The sequence below is a fragment of the Dufourea novaeangliae genome, unplaced genomic scaffold, assembly GCF_001272555.1.
Source record: "Dufourea novaeangliae isolate 0120121106 unplaced genomic scaffold, ASM127255v1 scaffold177, whole genome shotgun sequence".
NCBI lineage: Eukaryota > Metazoa > Arthropoda > Insecta > Hymenoptera > Halictidae > Dufourea > Dufourea novaeangliae.
The window spans coordinates 451762-476282 of NW_015374070.1; the positions used below are offsets into that span (position 1 = coordinate 451762).

At 38.1% G+C, this 24521-nt stretch overlaps 3 protein-coding genes across 3 annotated transcripts; all 3 read left to right on the forward strand.

Annotated features, from left to right (window-relative positions):
- The first annotated feature begins 9257 nt into the window (after nucleotides 1–9257).
- Nucleotides 9258–11230, forward strand: LOC107190377 (actin, clone 205-like). Its single transcript, XM_015579175.1, has 2 exons — nucleotides 9258–9341; nucleotides 10007–11230. Exon 2 carries the CDS (start codon nucleotides 10028–10030, stop codon nucleotides 11156–11158), a length of 1131 nt encoding a protein of 376 aa, XP_015434661.1. The 5' UTR covers nucleotides 9258–9341; nucleotides 10007–10027; the 3' UTR covers nucleotides 11159–11230.
- A 3779-nt stretch (nucleotides 11231–15009) lies between these two features.
- LOC107190369 (actin, clone 205-like) lies at nucleotides 15010–18951 on the forward strand. Its single transcript, XM_015579165.1, has 2 exons — nucleotides 15010–15075; nucleotides 17704–18951. Exon 2 carries the CDS (start codon nucleotides 17730–17732, stop codon nucleotides 18858–18860), a length of 1131 nt encoding a protein of 376 aa, XP_015434651.1. The 5' UTR covers nucleotides 15010–15075; nucleotides 17704–17729; the 3' UTR covers nucleotides 18861–18951.
- Nucleotides 18952–21790: 2839 nt separating this feature from the next.
- On the forward strand, nucleotides 21791–24521 carry LOC107190359 (actin, muscle). Its single transcript, XM_015579154.1, has 3 exons — nucleotides 21791–21866; nucleotides 22712–22860; nucleotides 22954–24521. The coding sequence occupies exons 2-3, from the start codon at nucleotides 22735–22737 to the stop codon at nucleotides 23956–23958; spliced, it is 1131 nt and encodes a 376-aa protein (XP_015434640.1). The 5' UTR covers nucleotides 21791–21866; nucleotides 22712–22734; the 3' UTR covers nucleotides 23959–24521.

The following is a 24521-nucleotide window of genomic DNA, read 5'->3' on the forward strand; positions in this document are numbered from 1 at the left end:
ACATGAATAAACATTAAAATTAATTGAAAAATGAAAAAAAGTTGCATAAAAAGTAACAAAGAAGAAATAATGTCATCCCTGATTTGTCAGTCAGATTTTGTCAGTACAAAGTTATTGATAGATAAAAGCCCTGAGAAATCATCAATTGTAAAGCCTATAATTTTCTACGTCTTTAAAAGCCAAAGGAACTGATAATTAACCAAAAATCGCTAATAAATCATAATAAATAACTGTATGAAAAAAATATTCTATTCGTTTTTCATCTTCCATTGAAACAAACATTTTTCGCCCATCTACGTTTTCAGGTAGCCGTTCTTCTTCAAAGTTATTCTGTGCGACTCTCGAGATAATATTGCGTTTCATTGCCATTTTTCCTAAACTTTTGTATTAATAATCTATAGTAGCATAATACGTACCAACTCTGATAACCAGTTTCGAGTAAATTGCCAGCAATAAATGACAAGAGTTGTCTAAAAACCCATAGCCATCTGTTTTCACATTTGACTTAGGTTTTGCAGGCAACGCCAGCTGAGAAAATGGTCAAGCAAATTGCCAGAAAGTCTTGCAACATAACCTGTGTGAATTTTGGGGGCAGAAACAGAACAGAGTCTCCGCGAGCCAATTTGCTGTATATGTTGCTGCCAATGTGCGCGCAAGTTGTTTATAGCAAATCTTGCATCAAATTTGTAGCCATAACTTCATAACAGACATTGAACAAAATTTCGCTTTGCAGGTTTGGCTGACTGGGAATATTAGAATATTTTATTTCTCTCTTGAACATTAAAAAATCTATGAAAAATAATATATGTGGTTCTTATTATCGAAGAACTTGCCCATTCCCATTGGCGCAACTAGGTAGGGGCCAGAATGCGGACTGGCCCCACCGTCCAGAAATTATTGAAATATGTAAAAAAACATTCGTGAGTTAGTAAAATCTTATGTTATAAAAGATATATACTTGTGCCGAATACTCTCCTCATTACGTTAAAGTATTAAATACAATTGTATTAGAATTAAGCTGTTTAATTTTAACATTCTACTCTAATTAATAATCCTGTAACATCCATTGAAGGGTTGAATACAATAAGGAAACTAGCGCTCGAGAATGTGAAAAATACGTTTGCAGAAATTAACAACAAATTGAACGTTATATAGATTTTAACTATAGGTATCTGTACATCATATACTCTTGCTTTTAATCAATCGCTAATTTCTTTTCGCATTTTTTTTATTTTTAATAATTATGTTTATATCTTTCTATTTTTAATTTTAGTGTTAAATAAATATGTAAATAATTATTGTAAAATGTGTAACATTATTTTAACAAACGTACATGGTATAAAATACATACATGTGCCTCATGGGGACTGTTAAGGGCGAAAGTCAGAGGATCTGGCCCCCCTCAGACAAAAATCCTAGTTACGCCAATGCCCATCCCTGGTGTTGACCCTCTGCGCGCGAAAGTTGAAGGAACGACCACGACCGAACAATGTTGTCGAACCTTGTGGAAATGTACTGTACCGGTATACATACATATATACATAGTTAAACTCGACTATTCTCGAGGTCGTGTAACTTCTTTTATGTTATTTATCCTCCTCCCGCTAAAAGTGATCACTTGGCTGCTTAGCATTAATAACCGCTGTTTCGTCGGCCATTTTGCGACCAGTTTAACATTCCTAATCCGTAGGACCGAGCGTCCTTGCTCGGTTACACCGTAAAGGCAGGTCCAGACACGTGCAACAGCGAGCTCGAGCACGCGCAGCCAAAATCCCGTATAGCTCGGGCCTTTCTTGCGCGAAGACCTATTAAAATCGACCCTCTCAAAAGTCTTCTGTAAAGCCGCGTACTCACCAAGCGAACGAGCATTTTCACTCAGTGCTCGGTACATCAAAAGAAAGAGGTGTTCGCGCTCGTCTGATGTAGACGATCATTCGTTGCATTCGACTGCTCTGCCTGGGAATGTTCTATTCCGTGTGAAATAAAAATGGAATGGTGTAATGAAAACATTATTAAACTCATAGAAGCTTACTGTAGCCAACAATCGTAGAATATCTTTCCTATAGTTTGTGTCACTTTTCATTATTTTTGATTCAACAAGTTGTAGCAATTTTTCAAAATCTCGGTTGACATTCTGCAGAAATTTCGAAACATTTCATGTCCTTCTTCCTGCAAGTCCTTTAACAAATGGTTTCCACAATACCGTTCTCTGTTTTTAAACAGTACAGTTTACCACAATCGTTTATCTTCTTTTCTTTGTTTTTATTTTTTACACTTAACTTCAGCACAATAAAAGCAGCACTTGCACAAAGTAATTTCTTACTATTCATTATTTCACAATCTGCTTGTGCGCAGTCTTCGGATCAATCGCGAACAGAAATGAATTCGTTCCAGTGTGAATGTAGGGCGAGCATTTCAGTTGAACACGAGCGAGTCCTTGCGAGTTTCTGTGAGCACGAACGAATACTCGCTCGTGCTTACTCGCTTGGCGAGTACGCGGCTTAACGCGACGTTTTTCGCGACCGTAGTCAGACGGGGCATACAGATTGCACGCGCATTGCAGAACACTCTTGAAAGGGTCGATTTTAATAGGTCTACGCTCAAGGAAGGCCCCAGGTATAAGTACTATATTACTAAGTACTATATTACTAAGTACTATGTTACTAAGTACAATATCACTAAGTACTATATCACTAAGTACTATATTACTATACACTGTTGCATGTGTCTGGACCTGCCTTAACGTCCCCGGCGTCTTTATCGACGCGTGCGTTTCGTATGGTTACATACTTAATGTTCATCCACGGGACCTCGGCATCGTCGACGATCGTCAAGGGCTTTTCTTACGGGAATTGAATAAAAAAATCTTCATGGTTCATGTTCCAGTAGGTAAATTTTCCGGCTGATCGCGGCTGGAGGACGGGCTTCAATAACGCCTTTCTTCAATAATTATTATACAGTGAACCATACATTTTTATAGCTTATCAATTTTTAAGAAGAAAATCAAATGCGATAGTTAACAGAATTTATACAATATTACGTTGTCTTTAATCTACTGAAACTATTATTAGGGAATATAAAATTTTATATAAAATAAAAATGTAAATTTTTATAAACATCTTCTTATACCAACGTCTGATTATTAATACTTATTAGTCGAATTAGTAATTAGTAAGGTAAGGATTTTTAAGCATGCAAATTTCCTTACGTTTGTAGATTAATGTATAACAGTTTGTGCCACATCCTTAAAGTAATATTCTACACATTTGTTTTCATTACCTCCAGTACTACTCGTCTGCAAACTAGTACAAGTTTCTTAAATATTACCTTGAAGATTTATACTCACGAGAACTTGTAAATAACTCGAATAACAAAACATCATTCGATTTAAAAAAACGATTAAGTGTGTAATCGAAGTATGTGGCCTTATTCTTAGTATGTGTGACTTACTAAAATTCTGAGGTGAATTCTGAACGATCTAATATCACATACGAAAATATATTAACAATAAATTGCTAATTTTAATAGAAATTTGATAAACTTTTAACATTATTTTTATGGATACAAATTTTTAACTATATCGTATGTGCTGGTTGTACACTACAATGGCAAATCATAATTACTAATTAATGTCTTGTATATTGTATTATGATTTTGAAACATGTTTTATTCAAATACGAACATATATTCATGATGGTAATTAATTATACAGTAGGATTGATTTTTATGGAAAATATTGACTGCCATTGTAGCGCTTTAGTAGTCGAATGAAATGAGGTGATGGGATTATATATTTGAAAAGGCAAATGTCTACTATCTTCTGTTTCTACATCGTTTTAAATAGTTTCATTCTATTTTTTACTAGATACATTTCTGCTTCTATAATTATCGTGAGAACAAGAGAAAGCACAGTGCATGATATCAAAATCCTTGCAATATTCTTATTTATCAATTTGATTAGTTTCCATTATTTTCTACGATCACTTTATATTAATTAAATTAATATAACTTAATTTAAGACGACAATTAACCGTGAGTATCAACAATGTATCAAAACTTATGAAATACAAAACTATTGTTTCTTAATGATATTTATAACCTACTTAGAAGAAATTCAAATCACTTAAATAGTTTTTATTAAGGAAATGAAATTCCGCTCGGTTCCAAGCGAAATCTTTGTTCGACATAATAGCAGATTGCAGTGTATTAAATACAATTTTTTATCTGTAACCATTTCATACTTTACAAAATAATCGTTTTTTTATTCGTATAATATAGCGATGTTTTAGTCTCGCGTGCAACAGAATTCAGAAACGCCAAATCAATGGAATTCAGCTTGGAGAATCAAATAAACTTATTACGTCGTATTTCGTGGCAGAAGTCTCGGACATTTAGAATTTCTTTTATTATTGGCGCCTATTACAATAACAATGCTATAAACTGAAACGGAACCAGTCCCAAGTTCCATCGTCGACTAATTCTGACTTATAAATTTCGCAACAGACGTCTAGAAAATCAAGTTTTTTCGTTTTAGTCTCGGTTCCCTGTTTTTCGAAACACGGTTCAGCTTTTTGCGCGAGATATTTACAAATTACAATATCCAGGCGTGAAGGGAAAAGTTATTAATGTCTTCTTTCAAATCGAATAAATCATTGAGAAAAAATTGGAAAAAGTGGAATATTTACAAATTTCTCGTGTTACATATAATTAATACATATATAGGGTGACCTAATACAAAAGAACATTAGCTTGGGATCCGATATGTTATAAAATTAGTAAAGATACATTATTATAACATAATTCGGAGTTATGTTAAACTCGAACTACCAGCATTGAATGCATATTACACTAAATTATATATTTTATTGATCTGTCTAATACATAATACAATATAACATAATACTATGAGTGAACAGAAATTTCGATAAAAGCATCTTTACGATTTCGGTAATAATAAAACAAGAAAATTGAAATCTGGCATTTTGACGAGTTTCGTGGTTCTAGTGTTAATTAAGAAACAGTTACACTATTTGTAGCGTAAATTAGAGTTTTTGTATGTCCTCATAAATAAAAGTCATGTGGAGCAAGGTTTGAGAGCCTTAAGGGTCAAGGACAATTCCACCATGGCCTATAGTCATGTTTTTGATTTTATTTTTCTCGACCAATTTTAGCATATTTGTCCTTGAAGAATCACTCTGTTATCGCTTATACCACGAATTTTGTCGTACCATCTATACCTATATAAATTTATAAAAACTTCACATTACTCCTTGAGAAATTTATGTTGTCTGTATCCGAAAAAAAATTGATGGCCGAAAAAGAAAGAAACAAAATATTAAGGTAGAATGGAAGTAATACGTTGTACATAAGTACCTACATATGTATGCACATTACATTTTGCATACCGACAACAATATATGAAAACCTTTAAATTATACATACGTTCAAAAAACTATGAAAAAAAACTTGTCTCGCTGGCTACATTTAATCGTACTCATAATTTCGGCTTCGTTTAATGAATAATTCATGAGATTCTCTATGCCGATCTTGCCCGCCATCTTCGTAATCTGCTCGAATTTCCGCTCGGTATTAATGTTTGATAGTATATTTTTCGAAATTCACTTTTCACCTTATCAAATTATCTCGATAAGACATCTCTATCTCGTGACCATATACGTATGTATAGGATGTCTTAGCTAACTGGATTACCTCGAATAATGACTTAACGGTAGACTTTATGAAAATTGTGAGGCGTAGAACTTAAATGGGACCAAGGAGCACATGTTATAAGGTACGTGCTTTTTTTGTGGGTGGAGGCATTTAAGAGATTTCAAGGTGACCTTGATTTTTTTTAACAGAATGTCCCATTTTTTGTACCATAGACCGATAGAGTATCACATTCTGAGTAAAAAGGTATTGACCTTCATACGTCCTAAACCTAATATTTAACTAGATATTTACAAAATAATCATTGGGTTGAAATCGCTGTATTAAAGTTTAGGGGCATCAGTTCGTGCACCTATAGCTTTCATATGTATAATATATGTATGTAGTAAGTACGTATTAAAAATTATCCTATCAGGTTTAGGACGTATGAAGGTCAACACATTTTTACTCAGAATTTGATACTCTATCGATCTATACAAAAAATAGGTAATTCCGTTAAGAAAAATGAAGGTGACCTGGAAATCTCTGAAATGCCTCCACCCACAAAAAAAGCACGTACCTTATACGATGTGCTCCTTGATGCCATTTAAAGTTCCACGTCTCAAAATTTGCATAAAGCGTGCCGTTAAGTCATTATTCGAGGTAATCCAGTTAGTTGAGACACCTTGTATAGTGACGTGTAAAATAATGATAAGTTGGTCCATCATGTTAAGTGGCTGCAAAATTTCTCTGACCCTTCCGAAGATATATCAGATAGTGATTTAATATTAGAAAAAAACATTTAGTACGCTACATTAAACTGTATTTATCAACTACATTTATATTTTGTAAATAGTACTCGCACGGTTGGTTACTTAGCGTGTATTAGATTTTTTCTTTTTATCTTTTGAAAACGTAATGAACAAAATCTATGCAGCAACAAAATATCTAGCGTTACTCTCAATGTATATATATGGTCACGGTATTAATCTCGAAATAGAATTTCCAATAGGTTGCAATTATGAGTAATTATTGTTGTAATTGTAACCTTGCCAATTACAAGTTATTTTAAAAATTTTAATTAAGTAAGACTGCGTATACTGTTTAATCATGAGATCGTTGCAGTTACAAACTTAGAAGATCGACATAACGTTCGAAGCAGCCCACTTAACATAGTGAAAGGATTATTCATCCGCATATTTTTACGTACAATCGATGATTTTACCAGGCACATGAAACTTTGAGAGTTGCAAAACCGGAGGTAATATTTCCTTTGCGTTTGTTAAATAGATGGAGTTTAATATAACATGAATGAACTTTTATTTATCAAGTGTATTGAAGATTTTATTAAAACAGGGAAATTGTATAACGATGCTGTAAAAGTAAGAATTAATGTAATAATGTATTAGACATACTCATTGACAGTATAAAAATATTTGTAATCCAAATTTTATTGAAATTCTCTTGAAAAGAATTAATATTATCATATGAATAGTAGTGTAATAATACGTGCATTGTGATTTTAAAATAAGTAGATAACTAAGACTTTAATTAGTTATAGTTTAAAGGTAAGTAACTAAGAGTTTAATTGGTTTTAGTTAATAGTTTGTCAATTATTTAATATACGGAAAGAAAAGACATATTTAAAGTAGTATAGGGAATTGAAGTTTATTTTACGTCAGTGAACGCTGAAATTGCAAGTGAAATATATCCTTCATGTGTCAGACACGACATAATATTTAGTACAGCTGGCTAGACAATAGGTTCTAGCATTTGAAACATATTATTAAATTGCAGGTTTATTATATTTACAGCGGATGCGTTTGACAATACGCTAAAATTGCAATAAAATAAATAACTTTAAATTTAATAAACACTTTATTTGCACTCTTTGCCTCGCACGAACGTTCACCGAGGTAATAAGTTTGTATTTAATTCTCGTGTTCATAAATAGTTTCTATAATTCCCACAAGAAATGGAAGTTTGCAGTAAAAGTTATCATAAAATAAAGCAGGAAAATGTATCTAATAAAAGAATCTAAAATTATAGTACATGGATTGAAAACGTTTAATGCTAATATTTTTACTTTTTCTTTAGTATTGTAATTTACTCGACTTTTATGGTTAGTTTGAGAACATTCAATTTTTATAATGGGAGACATAAAACCTAAATGATTATGTATCGTTAAACATAGTGGATTTTCATCGTAAAATCAATTAGAAGAATATGCATAGAAACTTACGCGAATTATGGCATAAATTGCCACTAGAAAATATTTCGATGATTCTCATAACTTATTAAAAATTTAATATTTTTGATAAACATTTCAAAATGATTCGAAACAATTCTTCACAGCGAAGAGAAAATTACCGATTTGGAAAGCAGTCGTCTTATGTAATGATGCGCCATAGCCCGACACGCATATTTTTGTACACGATATCAGAATGACGAGCGTAACAAATTTAACACGATAAACAAGCAAGCTTTCTATTATTTGCAACGTCCTTGGATGTATAGAAGTTTTTTAGTAATAAAAAAATTACCTTCATCGATCATGCTTATTCATAGATCATAGGCCTGAAAATTAATAATCATCGATAATAAGATTAGATCACTGAAAAATAATCAGGATCATGCACATAATTTCTATTTCTTGAAGGTAGGATTGTTTCATTAATAGAAAATATATTTTTCATATCACAATGATTCCAGAAATTTGTTAATTCTATACAATTAAATACAAGCTTTAATAAGGTTGGAATGTTTTGTATTAGAATATTTAAAGGTCTATATTTTAAGAATAACAATGTATGATCCTGATGTACAATTTCAGTACAGTGTTGGACACGTATTTTTTAAATTCCTTCGTCCACATCACTGTATACCTTTTTACATGCTTAATCTACTGGTCTGCCAAAACCATCGTAAACGATGAAAATACTACAAATATATGATGAAAATAATAGCACACATATATAAAACAATTTATAAATAAAGAATATGATAAGGACAACTGTAAACACTATCTCCTGCAAACAATTTATCACTTTTCGAAAGAATGAACCAGAAAACGATAAACAAAGCATAAATGTGTCTAGATTTCGCCCGTTTATATAATATACTCCATAAAGCAGTACGGTAAACACAAATATGACATCTCAGAATTGACAAAACGTAGAACGAACCAAATTAAATGAAGATAATTCGTCTATTCAACCCACATGTCCCTGTGAATTACTAGACTCCTTTAAGGTCCAAATAACGGTCGACGATGTGGTTCAAGAGCTATACGAGTGTAAAAAAAATTCACAATACCAATAGATCAATGTAAAAAGTAATTCTAGTCAGGATTCTGTTCTGCTTGGGTACGGTTCGAGTGGCAGTGGGAGGTACCAGCATAATTCTCACCGCTGCTCTCGGACGGCCAGGGCCGTCCAAATCCGTATAACTGTCCACCCTCTACCGAGATTCCGACATCTGGGCTATACCGATTTCCTGGTTCGTAGCGTGTCTGATCCGCAGACACCACCAGCCAGAGCTTTCGCGTGGGCAGAGGCGCTGGCCAGCCCTGGAGGCGTCCCGCGTGCCCATCTTCGGTAGCGTCGCGTACGCTGCGGATGTTATATCTGGCGTCGCGACGCCCTCGAGCCTCAGCCGCTCCTCAGCCGCCCGTCGATTCACAACTCACCCCCACGGTTAGTAATTCTGCGAAGTCTTCCTCTTCTCTTCTGATTCTTTTACTTTTTATCTTTTTTACTTCTGGTACCCGAAGAAGTTCTGGTGTGTAGTGTAGCAAGATCGCCGAATGATCTGTGCTTTTGTGGTGAATTAAAGTGTACCTGAGGGATCGATTAATAGGATTTGATAATTAACACGTGGGAATAGGTGCGCGGATACGTTCCATGGAGTTCGGTGGAGAAGATTTGTAAAAATCCTCAGTCGAGTAGAAAAATTCGATAGTGAGAAGTCGAGTATTAAGTACCTACTAGTTCGAGACTTTTCAGATTGTAGAAACATTTCGATGTGGAAACCTGATATCAAAAAATCTTTGACTAACAGCATTTTTGATTTGTTGAACTGGTATAGAATAATTTTTTGTAAGCGTGATAAAATTATTTATATTCTAACTTGAAACACGAAATATTATTTTGGAATGGAAAACAGAAGTATAGAATTTTGAAATAAGTAATTAAAATTACCCTATTAATAATTAAAATCGAATATCTCCATTCGCAATTATTAAGTTGAGTAGCTTCTGAAGCATAGAGACAGTACGGTATTACACAAAAACCAGTTACAAATATAACATTTGCTAACTAAAATACCTGGAACTAGCTATAGAAATAATTTCTCTTTTTAGAGACACTAAAAAAGCAGCAACATGTGCGACGACGAAGTAGCTGCCCTTGTTGTCGACAATGGATCCGGTATGTGCAAGGCCGGTTTCGCCGGAGACGACGCTCCCCGCGCCGTCTTCCCCTCGATCGTCGGACGCCCCCGTCATCAGGGTGTGATGGTCGGTATGGGTCAGAAAGACAGCTACGTCGGCGATGAGGCCCAGAGCAAGAGAGGTATCCTCACCCTGAAATACCCGATCGAGCACGGTATCATCACCAACTGGGATGACATGGAGAAGATCTGGCACCACACCTTCTACAATGAACTGCGTGTTGCTCCTGAGGAACACCCAGTCCTACTCACCGAGGCCCCCCTGAACCCAAAGGCTAACCGTGAAAAGATGACCCAAATCATGTTCGAAACCTTCAACAGCCCGGCCATGTACGTCGCCATCCAGGCCGTCCTGTCCCTGTACGCCTCCGGTCGTACTACCGGTATCGTTTTGGACTCCGGTGATGGTGTCTCCCATACCGTCCCCATCTACGAAGGTTACGCCCTTCCCCATGCCATCCTCCGTTTGGACTTGGCCGGTCGCGACTTGACCGACTACCTCATGAAGATCCTGACCGAGAGAGGCTACAGCTTCACCACCACGGCTGAGCGTGAAATTGTCCGTGACATCAAGGAGAAACTTTGCTATGTCGCCCTGGACTTCGAACAGGAAATGGCCACCGCCGCCGCCAGCACCTCCCTCGAGAAGAGCTACGAGTTGCCCGATGGACAGGTCATCACCATCGGTAACGAGAGGTTCCGTTGCCCTGAGGCCCTCTTCCAGCCGTCCTTCTTGGGTATGGAATCCTGCGGTATCCACGAAACCGTGTACAATTCCATCATGAAGTGCGACGTCGACATCCGTAAGGACCTGTACGCCAACAACGTGCTCTCTGGTGGTACCACCATGTACCCCGGTATTGCCGACCGTATGCAGAAGGAAATCACTGCTCTCGCCCCATCGACCATCAAGATCAAGATCATCGCTCCCCCCGAGAGGAAATACTCCGTATGGATCGGTGGATCCATCCTGGCCTCCCTGTCCACCTTCCAACAGATGTGGATCTCCAAACAGGAATACGACGAATCTGGCCCTGGCATTGTCCACCGCAAGTGCTTCTAAGCATATCGTCGAAAAACCATCGACGTCGCACGAACATCGAAGGAACATCTGTCGGTTTCAAGGGAAACGGACATACAACCTGTCAGATTTCCTTGAAATACTGTCATGCTGCAATAAAAGAACATTATTGGAATATCATAGAACTTGGATCATCATCAGATCTCATCGAATCTACATGGTCATGTACGTCGTTCCGCAGGACACGGCGACCTGGTTGATCACATTGTTGATCCTGAAACTCTGACGAGTTTTGAAGATCACTTTCATCTGTCACTTCATCACGACCGAGGAAGTCGGCGAAGGTGTTGGTTCTCGGTACAGAGCTAGCTCGTGGTAGGCCATTCCGTATCGAGTATCGGAACAAAATTCCGTGAACGATACACTTTTGGCTGGGCTGCTACCAAATGCATCTTTCGACCACGAAAGGGACATTCTGGACATATGCGAAGAAAACAGGATCTTCGACAGGATTGGACCAACTTCGAGGAAAGCTGTGCTTCTTTTACTGTTATGCGAGATCCCCGCGCCTCCGAAAAATTTCTTAATGTTATTATACTTAGCATGCTAATTAAAGCGAAATCACTATCAATATACTTCTACTTTAATTTATTTTGTAAATATTATACACTATATTGCTATATTGTTATACGATATCAATCTCAAATTAAATACACATTGTCTCATATTTTGCACCCTCCACTATTTGCACCCTTTATCACCATTACTTTAACTTACTCAATAGTATACCTGAGACGTTTGTTTTAGCAGATTCGAGACGCGTCCTAAAAAATCCTTACAGTCAGTTTTCTCCTTCTGCTCAGCTTTTACCTTTCTTTTATCCACCTTGACGAATCTTACAACCCTATTGTGTTCACTGGCGAGGAATCTGTAACATACACACAGATACGTAAAACTATAGTCACAGAATTTTTGAAACCTTATGTGAGTAATATAAAAACTTCTCTCCCCGTTCAATATACTTTTACAATACACCAATCCAAATATGGAGCATCGATATATACAAACTACGCTAAAAGGTTACACGTTCTTCGCAACTACTCATAGAAGATAAAATTACAAAACACTGAAATACACATATATAGTACATGAATTCAACAAACAACTCTCCTTATCACTCCGGCATTAATAATACCAATGTTGTATGCACAATCTATATATACATATGTGTATGAATATCACTATAGTGTAGATGGATTTATATAAGAAAGACTTGCTGTTTTCTCCGTGGCGCTCAAGCCCAGACAGGTCCCTTAGAGAGCGACAAAAAGCTGCTGCCGATGAAGTTGTTTTAAAATAACTATTGTTGTGACGTCGTGGTAACGGACGACCTTGGCCTATTATGACTAATCTGCTTTTGAACGGCTCCCTTCACTTATATATTTACCTGGCCCCCGCGGAATACTTCCTAAAACAAAGCCACCTTGTATTTTTCAACCGGCTGATTTGTAACGACAACACTGTCGGGCATTTCGTAATTTTAGCGGCAAATACTTCAATTGCATTCCTTGAAAGCCTTTTCTGCCGATAAAGCAAACGCCCGGGGCGCGTGCGCGCAGGGGGGGGGGGGGTTTGGCCGATAAAAGAACCCTGCGGATCCTGCGATTTATTTTCGTCCCTGTGCGTAATCTCGAAATATTCCTCCTACTCTTATATCTGGTAGAAAGAGGCGAATGCGTATCATGCAGGGGTCAAGCTTCGCCCCGCGCCGGCTTCCGAACTAAATTTGATCGAGCTTTTCATCGAAACTTTAAACGCCTTTAAAGGTGAAGAAGAACGAAAATGATGACAATCCATTGTATTAGACAATCGTTGAGTTTTTAAACGAATTTTAAACGCCTTTAAAGGCGAAGAAGAACTGAAACGATGATAGTCTGTTGTGTTAGATAATAGATAATCATTGTGCTTTTGACCGAACTTTAAACGCCTTTAAAGGCGCAGAAGAACCGAAACGATGATAGTCGGTTCTGTTAGATAATAGAGATGATACGAAAGATTCATGAATTCGAAAAGAATCGATGGCATACGTATATAAGAAAATATTTTTCAACTTTTGCAGTGTACGATAATTACCTTATTGCTGAGGAATTAACGAGAATATAGGTATAAAGAAATTTTAATTGTACATGTTTAGTGGCATCATGAATGAGATAGCGTCTATGGGAAAGTAACCTAGACAATGGAAATTGGCTCTAGTTCAACGTTAAGCCATTAAATGTCAGAGTTTTGTTCTGTTTGGTCTTTCAGGATATATGTTGCATTTTCAAATAAATCAAACTTATCGAGATAAATACTGTTTTATTGCGTATAAAATTCAAATTTATCAAATTTTTGTTAGCAAATGTATTAATCTGAAATTCATATATTGATAACAGAAAAATGAAAAATTATTAATTCACAAATGAGTACTCTAACAAGTGATGAATATATTACTGTTATAAAGCATATTATTACCATGACTATGAATTTCATGGATATAAAGTAAACATATGTAATAAATTCTAATAGAGTGTATTAATCTTTCTAAGTTAGATTTAGTCTACTGCTCTTCATAGAATAAATTAATTTCCGTTCAATTTTCCTCCTTGTAATGAAAACATGAATACCACACAAACATTATTTAGTCTAATCATCGTGAAGCAAATCTATTATCTAGTTTGTGTTGATGAGACTTCTAAAACACGCAGAGTAACCGGGGCACCGATCTTCAATTGTAGATTAATTGGAATTTGGCAAAAAATATCTAATATTCGTATTTCGAAGATACATATATTCTGCGCATATTCGTCAGGCATAAAATATAATACGTATGTTCATTTAGGTATTTTCTTTGTATAAAGCTTGATTTTTTATCAATTTCTAAAATTGTTTAAAACTTTACAGTTTCAAAACGTATAACTGGATGAACAAATGTTTGCTAACTTATTTTCAAGAATAATAGGAATGACTTCGAATATTCTGGATAGTATGAAGAGTCTACTTCAGTAGTAGTTAAGGAATTATGCATTGTTTTGCAAATCAATCAACGTATGAGACGTATCTCTTAAACCATAAAAATGTGAGCACAAAAAAGTATATGAATTTTATATTTTCTCGCAACGTGTTAAAAATATCAATTAATATTTACAGTTAAACGAGTATAAAGTAGCAAAGAATCTCGACATTATAACATTCATATAACACCTAGCCGGTTTATTGGGAATACTCCAGGAAACCCGCTATTCAGATACGAATAGCGCCACAGTAAAACCAACCGGAGTCCTCTATGCACATCATTTCCATGGAAGCAAAGTGCAACTACCTCTGACACTTCTCCAACAAGACAACAACGCAAGCATGGAAACACACTTCCGTAACAAAACAAGACGATCGTTAACGTTGCACCGGCAATATCTGCTCTCGTCTTAGCCACCGAAGAACCGCAACGAGCAAAACGAGACGTGCAGGAACGGTCCAAGAGAATATTCTGCGACAAGTCTATTAACGCATGGTGTCGTTCACGGGAATCGACGAACGTTTCCGCCACCCCCAAAACAGGCGAGGGAACGACGTCTCGCGCCAGGAAACGAAACTTTACGGAAAGAATGTCGAATAAATCTCCATCTGTAATGACCGGGATGGGCGTATACGAAGGTCGAAGAAACCACGAAAATTCGGAAAACTATACGGCGGTACAGCGTGAAGTGTTTTCACAACGGACCGCCGTTCCCTCGGTCCGCGTTAGGGCCTGGGGCCGCCTAGTTCGGCGAGCGTCGCGACGCCACGCGAGGCAAGCCTTTTTCGTGCCTGTCGGGCAAGCACCATCCCACGAGAATGCGGGGGCGTCCTGACGAGAGCATATATTCGACGTCGCGACGCTCCCGAGGCACAGACGCCACTCCAACTCTGTCCCGTGCACGGTACGTAGAAACTACTGCTTTCTGGAACGGTACTTCGTCTCTTTGGATACAATCGGCTACTTCCAGAATCCTCGACAGTGTCGATGATTACCGGTTACACTCGATCGATCATCCCCCGGTCAGTAGGAGTTCCTATTGTGATCCAATTAAAGTTTTCTTCGACTTTCTTGTCGAACGAAACCGATGTCTTCTGAACCACATTGGCACGGTTTTAGGCTTTACTTTTTCTAAGGGGGCGGTCGAGTTTCCTTCCGGTATTTCGTATCTGAAATAGCATCGAGGGTGAATTGTAATAGTGTTCGAGATCGTGTAGTGATTAGATTATTAATTAGTTTAATTAGTTTAATCGTGTTGTTTCTTGATTAGTAGAAGATGAGTTCTTGTGTCGAGGTCTTAGTATTTTATTAAATATTTTGTATTTTATTTAAGTACAGTTTTAAACATTTTGTTATTGTTTTCTTGGTTAGTCGTGTATCTAGAACTTGTTTACTCAGGAATTTATAAAAATTTTCATTGATCGAGTTGATTACAGTTGTAGCCTGTTAAATTGAAATTGTGGTAGTTTACGGTAATGTTTGTCAATTATGTTCTTTAATTTTAATCTGATTGAACGATGATTATATTATTCGCATAACGTTAATTTATTTTTACATCAATATGTTTACCACACTGTACTTCTATCATTATTTTGATACATGATGTAACAAATACGTATTAATGCTTGTATCCGAAAGTATCCAAATTCACTCTTTCATCAGTGTACATTGTTCTATTACTTTCTAACATAAATCTTTTACGTAAAATCAAAATGTAATTTGCTATCTTATTAACATTTTAATGCTCATTTATAAATACTAATATCCTTCACAAAGTTATTTACAAGACCACTTTCTCGGTAATCTAAACTACTTCTATCAAATTCAATATTTATATTCACAGTTTTTCTCATTATAACTCATAAAATTACCTGTGAACCGCTATTCTACATTATAACATATTTAGGTTAAAAACTAAAGGAAAACAGTCGTTTTACGTGTATTTTACTTTCAAAATTAAAGTTTCTGAACAAGTATTCACAAATTCGAAAACCTTTAGAATTTTTGTCGTTTAATGCAAAAATTTATAATACTATCTGGCCATCGAAATTTTGTAAAAAAAAAATTAAAAGTTTACGGAGACTATAACATAAACTAACTCCATCAACAATCACAATACATATATCATAATGTAATGAAGTCATAAGGAGTGATTAACAATCAGAAAAAGCTCTTCTTAATTACAAACACCTAACGTACGACTCGATCTTCTATATTCTAACCGTGCGCATTAATCACCATAATTGTCAGTTCTCGATTAAAAACATTCAAATTGAGATTTACGGGACAGATGTTTAAAACGGTCCAAGAAATTCTAATCTGCTCGGCTATTTCTAACCTTCCGACAACCCCTCGCGAGCGGTATTCTCCGTCTGTAGAGTATAACCGTACGTTGCGGCGCGAAAATTTTCAATTTCTACATCGTAGGTGTACGTATCTACAATTCCGAGGATTTCTTCCCTCGGCCGCGAAATTCTTCTAAGCAGCTAATCACGAGTGCCAGAAATACGCGTACGAGGCGAATGGCCGGCCCCTATCGTCGTGTTTAGAGATGTATTCGAGGTCTTTGCCCGTGTGCGTGACTTGTCCTTTTCTGAGCACGGCATAATTTTGGCACGCGCGGGCCTCGTCGTTATGCTTTATCCTTCGTGGCCACGAGCCGAGCCGTTCGCGAACGAAGACGGTGGTGCCCGCCATAATCGTCGCTTGCACTTATTAGGGATCGTCCGTCGGTCGTACGTCTATAGTTAGCGTCGCGGCGCACGAAAATAGTGCCGCGACGCTGGGGCCGCTTGCCTATCGTTTTATAGGCAACTGGGTCAATTCTGGCGAGCGTCGGCGCATTTCGTGAAAACTTCATCGAATCTCTTGACAGTTTTTACACTTTACCACATTTATTTACTTTGTTCTCTTCGGTATATACTTTATTGGTATTATATGATAAAGTTATTGGAAACGAATATTATTTATTTTCCGCTGGGCACGCTATCTGTATTTTTTCGCGTGTTTCTTGTTTTATATCTTTGGATTTTTTAATATTTAAACGTTTTTTTTTTATACGGCGAACAATTTTGTTGGTACGTTTTACTGGGTTGGTCCTTATTGACGTGTTGATGGAAATCAAGCTCGAATTCGATTTTTTAATATTTGAAATTATTATACTTTAACTTAGTACTTGGAATATATGGTAGCACTTCTCTCTTTTTCTCTCTCCCCCCTCTCTCTTTCTGAAATGATAAGAAGTTTGAATTAATTTTCGGAATCAATGGTTTGTTTCCAATAATGAATTTTTTCCGGTGGATACACTTATGACAAAATATTCCTCGTGAATGAGTGTCAGTGTTACGCATCATGAAACTTTGATTCTTTTAACTGAAGAAATCGAAGCGACTTAATGTTTCGGATAAAAACATTGAAGGCGCAGATAGGTATTTGACGAGATAAATAAATACGGCGAACGTTACTTTGATTATCACTCAACCACAATATCGAAAGAAAAGCAACGAAGAACCAAGAAAGATTTTTGTTACAGAGCGATAGAAACGAAGAAAAAACAAAATGTGTGACGACGAAGTAGCAGCCCTTGTTGTCGACAATGGATCCGGTATGTGCAAAGCCGGTTTCGCCGGAGACGACGCTCCCCGCGCCGTCTTCCCCTCGATCGTCGGACGCCCCCGTCATCAGGGTGTGATGGTCGGTATGGGTCAGAAAGACAGCTACGTCGGCGATGAGGCCCAGAGCAAGAGAGGTATCCTCACCCTGAAATACCCGATCGAGCACGGTATCATCACCAACTGGGATGATATGGAGAAGATCTGGCATCACACCTTCTACAACGAATTGCGTGTTGCCCCTGAGGAACACCCAGTCCTTCTCACCGAGGCCCCCCTGAACCCAAAGGCTAACCGTGAAAAGATGACCCAAATCATGTTCGAAACCTTCAACAGCCCGGCCATGTACGTTGCCATCCAGGCCGTCCTATCCCTGTACGCCTCCGGTCGTACTACCGGTATCGTTTTGGACTCCGGTGATGGTGTCTCCCATACCGTCCCCATCTACGAAGGTTACGCCCTTCCCCATGCCATCCTCCGTTTGGACTTGGCCGGTCGCGACTTGACCGACTACCTCATGAAGATCCTGACCGAGAGAGGCTACAGCTTCACCACCACGGCTGAGCGTGAAATTGTCCGTGACATCAAGGAGAAACTTTGCTATGTCGCCCTGGACTTCGAACAGGAAATGGCCACCGCCGCCGCCAGCACCTCCCTCGAGAAGAGCTACGAGTTGCCCGATGGACAGGTCATCACCATCGGTAACGAGAGGTTCCGTTGCCCTGAGGCCCTCTTCCAGCCGTCCTTCTTGGGTATGGAATCCTGCGGTATCCACGAAACCGTGTACAATTCCATCATGAAGTGCGACGTCGACATCCGTAAGGACCTGTACGCCAACAACGTGCTCTCTGGTGGTACCACCATGTACCCCGGTATTGCCGACCGTATGCAGAAGGAAATCACTGCTCTCGCCCCATCGACCATCAAGATCAAGATCATCGCTCCCCCCGAGAGGAAGTACTCCGTATGGATCGGTGGATCCATCCTGGCCTCCCTGTCCACCTTCCAACAGATGTGGATCTCCAAGCAGGAATACGACGAATCTGGCCCTGGCATCGTTCACCGCAAGTGCTTCTAAGCAGTTATGCTCGATTCAAATTATTATTATTATTACCGATATTGTTATTGCTACACCTTTTCCCAAAATGTACCATACACTGCCGCACCGCTTCGCTAATTGCGTCTTCGTTAGTTCGATCCTGTCGGTATTGTTTCTACGTGGCGGTGAGATTTTTTCCGACGAACATCGTCTGAACATATACGTCATCTTTTGTATATAAGTTTACATCTACGGAATAAATCAGTCTTATATTCTTACAACGAATCAAATCGTAGCTCTTCATTTAACGATCCCCTGAATGCAGAGTATTTAGAGGTCAAGCAATTTGCAGTAACATCGTATCATTAGTATAATAGCTTTCAATCGAATTAAGAAACGTTCTCAAATATAATTGGCTTGTCTAATGAAAACGGTACCCAACACTCGAATATGATTAAAATACATTTTAACAAAGGAGAGATTAGGTAATTTTGTCTTTGATTCTTTTCTCTAATCATTTTGAAGAAGGTAAATAATAAGGGTGAATTCAATCATTATCAAAAAAATCCAACATCAGTTTCGCAAGGTGAAAACGCAACAAACGCAGAAAATTCGAAGGATATGAGAGGGATCGAGGTTTTAAAAATTAAAAAAATATCTAGCAAAATGTTTTTTATTACATTTTTTCTATAAAAATCTAGCGGCACTCGTGTCTACCTAGAGACAATAAATATTTTGGGAGGGGTAGTAGTACATATCATCTACCATGCATGGAGCTGAATTATACAAGGGGAAGAATTCATTGCTTCTATTGAAATTACCAGGATTATCCAATTGGACTCCTTTACGAAATCATAGTTGGCAATTAATCGAAGATAGATGCACGCTCATCCAGGAACATAATCATGTGAATCACTGGCTCTTCCCTTTAGTGTGGTCCACATTTTAAATGCTTGTCCAATCTCCAGTCTTTGTGCTGTTGTACCTGTAAATTTATCATTATTTCAATTTATCGTTATTTATTTAACTTTCACATTTGCGAATCTAAATGTCTAGCAAATGTTTCACGTGATATTACATTCTTAAGAGCGTACAACAGCACATACAAATTAAAACAACGTTAACATTAATTACAATACACTCTTCAAAACAAAAGTTTATATAAGATTCGATTTTTAAATTTCACTTCAATTTTCCCGTAGACAAAGTTATTTTTTGCGTATTATCATAATAAGGTAAATAATTAGCATTATTACTGTCTAGGCGATCAATATCTATTTAGTACAAAAGTTGGATCTCTCATGTGTTTAGACGTAACAAAGCGAATCACCTTTGATAATTCTGCCCGTTGTCATCATCGTAGCACGATCACCAAAGTAGCGAACTCTTTACTCCAGCAAGTAGTCGAATCCACCACCGTGTACACGTAAAAGGGGATTCCGTGTGAACGTCCCCGGCAACAAAGATCCACCGTTTCGGGGTTGAAACTCGGCAATGCGAATCTGCGTATCGGTCCGAACGTCTCCCCACAACCGCTCTTGCAAACAGGTGGAGGGGATCGGTGGTGGCACGAGCTACGTCGTCGCCCCGTGCACACCCAATTATAGAAAGCAGCCTAATCGCCCAATAATTCGATTCTATATACTTTTCATCGACTAACTGATCAAGAATTTCAAATGGCGGTTACATACGGCCGCAAATAGAGATCGTTTACCATTGAAAATAGCGTCACGTCGTGAACATAATCCAAATTATTATTGTTGGCACGGGTACACCGTATGAAGTCTCGCTTATGATCATGAATGAGGAATCCAGAATGGACCACCTCTCTTCCATGACATCGGGATTTTTATTAACTTCTATGACACGGAACGAAGATGCGTTGTCGTTACATTATTATAATCAAATGGAAATTAACGAATTATTGATTTATATTGAATTGGATTTTTCTAGATCGCAACATATATGATTGAATTTAATACATAGGCTTGTTATTTGCATTTGGAAATCTATCATTTCTTTATGAGGACGTTTTAACTATTATTTTTTACTCCTAATATTTAAAAACTATCTAAATCTTTAATAATGTTGGTAATTTTTACGAATAAACCAAAAGTTCTTAAGTGATTATCTTGAAATTAATTAACTACTTAAAAAATAAAAAGTCAATGGACCATAAGTGAGGACCGGAATAGTTAATGAATTAATATTTTCTATTTACTTAAAGCAAATAATAATTTTCCAATGTGTTCAAATTCAACAAGTTTATTTTATGGTTCTTATTGGAAATTAGAGATACCTACATAAATTTTATTATTAATGATACTGAAATTTATTCCTATCCATTAATATATCTATTCAATTAATGATATATGCATTTCCTTGTTGGAAATCAGTGATATATCAATTTATTTTTATTTATTAATATATCTATTTAATTAATGATATATAAATTTATTCTTATTTATTAATATATCTGTTAAATTAATAATATATAAATTTAATTATTACTGATACATAAATCTATTTCTATTTATTAGTTACACGCAAATTGCCTTTTGAATGATTAAATATTTCACATTTATTTCAATCTCACTTGAAAAATATCATAATCTTGAATATCAGCGTGAACAAAGCATTCCTCCTTATCGATGACAAATCGATATTATTGGCGCGAATCAGTGATAACGTCGGTGCCCTTCGACCATCGCTGATTAGCGCCCAACGAACCACAGCCCTGGCGCGTGACGAGTCCTTATTTGGATTGGGGGGCCGTCGGCTGCCGCTTCGTCGCGACGCACAGCGTCTCTCCCTCTCGACGTCGCTGTTAGGGCGGCTAAGGACTAGGCGGTGGCGGCGGGCTGAGACGAGTGTTAATGCACGATAGATTTCCATCTAAGGGGCGGATCGCTATTTTCGGCTGCGAACCGATATGGATAAAGGGACCCCACAGAGCCGGCACTGTGCCACTCGCCGCTCTCGGTCTCTTGCACGACGTACGCCCCAAAGCGACCGTCGCCGATATTTCGACTCGTCTAGTGAACGGTAAATTGAACGAGTGTCTTGCATTTGCATCCAATACAGATAATTGTACAGTGAGGTACCCAGCAAGCTTTGCCTCTCGATCGTTTAATTTGAGAGAACGGTACTCGTGGACTGCTTCGGTCCTTGCGATCTAGGACTTGGGATCGGTACCACCACGGATACAGTGGACATCGGGAGTTTCCGTATTTGTGGAATTTATTTGCCGTTTCTGAGTGATATACGCGCGGCAGAAGTCGAACGACAACCCCGTCCAAATCGTACGAGGACCGAGCGCAGTCGATCACTTGAACATGTTGTTTGAGCTTGCATGACCGCGGATTATTGTGAAAGTGTTACGTACTCCGCGAATTGTGATTCTAATACGTGTGCTTACTGACTGTTATATTTAATACTAATACTAAATTTAATCATCTTAATCAATCTGACGAAGTAACGAGGAATGTAATCTCTTGATCAAGCAGGATGCTATTAAGGGCAATATTTTATGTGTTCCATGGTTAACATTTCTTTAGTTTCAACAAACTGTCTATTCAATTGGATTTTCCTTTTAAAATACTTTGCCTCTAGTAACACAATTATCCACTGTATTTAACTTTGTTACTTTCTCTGTCATTAAAATTCGATAATTTTCTTCCGATATTAATTAATTCCGATATTCATTTTTATTTTACAAATTGTTTTTTCATAATCCCCGATACTATGCATAAATTACTCACGATTGTTATTAACAAATTTAACTCAGTGATAAATACGAAGTTAATCAATCTTCGCGGGCCCTAACTAATATTCACATAAAAAAAGATAAAACATTAAAGTACCTTACGTGTTCGATACTATTTTTACAGAAAGTAACTAAAACCAAATCAAGATGTGTGATGATGATGTTGCGGCACTAGTCGTGGACAATGGGTCCGGTATGTGCAAGGCGGGATTCGCTGGAGATGATGCACCCCGTGCTGTCTTCCCCAGCATTGTTGGCCGCCCGCGTCATCAGGTTCGTCAGACATATAATTTATTTGTGACCTTATAAAAGGATATTTATCCTACTGTGGTCGCAAATCACTGAGGTTTCCGAATCTCCTTCCAGGGTGTGATGGTCGGTATGGGTCAAAAGGACAGCTACGTAGGAGACGAGGCCCAAAGTAAAAGAGGTATACTTACCCTAAAGTATCCTATAGAACACGGTATCATTACCAATTGGGATGACATGGAGAAGATCTGGCATCATACTTTCTACAACGAATTGCGTGTTGCACCTGAGGAACATCCAGTCCTACTCACCGAGGCCCCCCTGAACCCAAAGGCTAACCGTGAAAAGATGACCCAAATCATGTTCGAAACCTTCAACAGCCCGGCCATGTACGTCGCCATCCAGGCCGTCCTGTCCCTGTACGCCTCCGGTCGTACTACCGGTATCGTTTTGGACTCCGGTGATGGTGTCTCCCATACCGTCCCCATCTACGAAGGTTACGCCCTTCCCCATGCCATCCTCCGTTTGGACTTGGCCGGTCGCGACTTGACCGACTACCTCATGAAGATCCTGACCGAGAGAGGCTACAGCTTCACCACCACGGCTGAGCGTGAAATTGTCCGTGACATCAAGGAGAAACTTTGCTATGTCGCCCTGGACTTCGAACAGGAAATGGCCACCGCCGCCGCCAGCACCTCCCTCGAGAAGAGCTACGAGTTGCCCGATGGACAGGTCATCACCATCGGTAACGAGAGGTTCCGTTGCCCTGAGGCCCTCTTCCAGCCGTCCTTCTTGGGTATGGAATCTTGCGGTATCCACGAGACCGTGTACAATTCCATCATGAAGTGCGACGTCGACATCCGTAAGGATCTGTACGCCAACACTGTACTTTCTGGTGGTACCACCATGTACCCCGGTATAGCCGATCGTATGCAAAAGGAAATCACTGCCCTCGCCCCATCGACCATCAAGATCAAGATCATCGCTCCCCCCGAGAGGAAGTACTCCGTATGGATCGGTGGATCTATCCTGGCTTCGCTGTCCACCTTCCAACAGATGTGGATCTCCAAGCAGGAATACGACGAATCCGGTCCCGGTATCGTACACCGCAAGTGCTTCTAAGGTGTTACACCGAGCTCGGGGGATTTACGATTATTCACCTGCTTTCTTTTCTTTTTTTTTTCTATTGGTGCTCGTTGTTTTTGCGAGCCACGGTCTCTGGTAATATTGACGTACCGATGTTAGAGGGAAGAAAGAGAGAAGAAAGTAGCATCGGGGGTATGAGGATTGGGAAATAAAAATTACTGAAGTGCCTTTATTCTACACATTTATCAGACTGTACTTTACTTTGTAGTTTATACAACACGACTGTTTGTTATTAACGTTAATTAATTTATTGATAATCTCCTCGGTCTATGCAACGAGCCCCATCTCGGTCCTGAAAACATGTATACGCAGACTTACATGCATACATACACACATATACACGCAAAGGCTTTCTTGGAATCGTATGCGCACGTAATTCGGCATTTTGCGATACGCACGCGGTGGTAATCGACGAGAGTGTAAAGTATACGACGAAAAAACCGTAACCAGGCGCATCAACGTCGGCTCATATTGCTGCCTGGCGTATTGTTCTTCTTATTATATCATATAATTAATGATAATAAAACTGTATTATATAA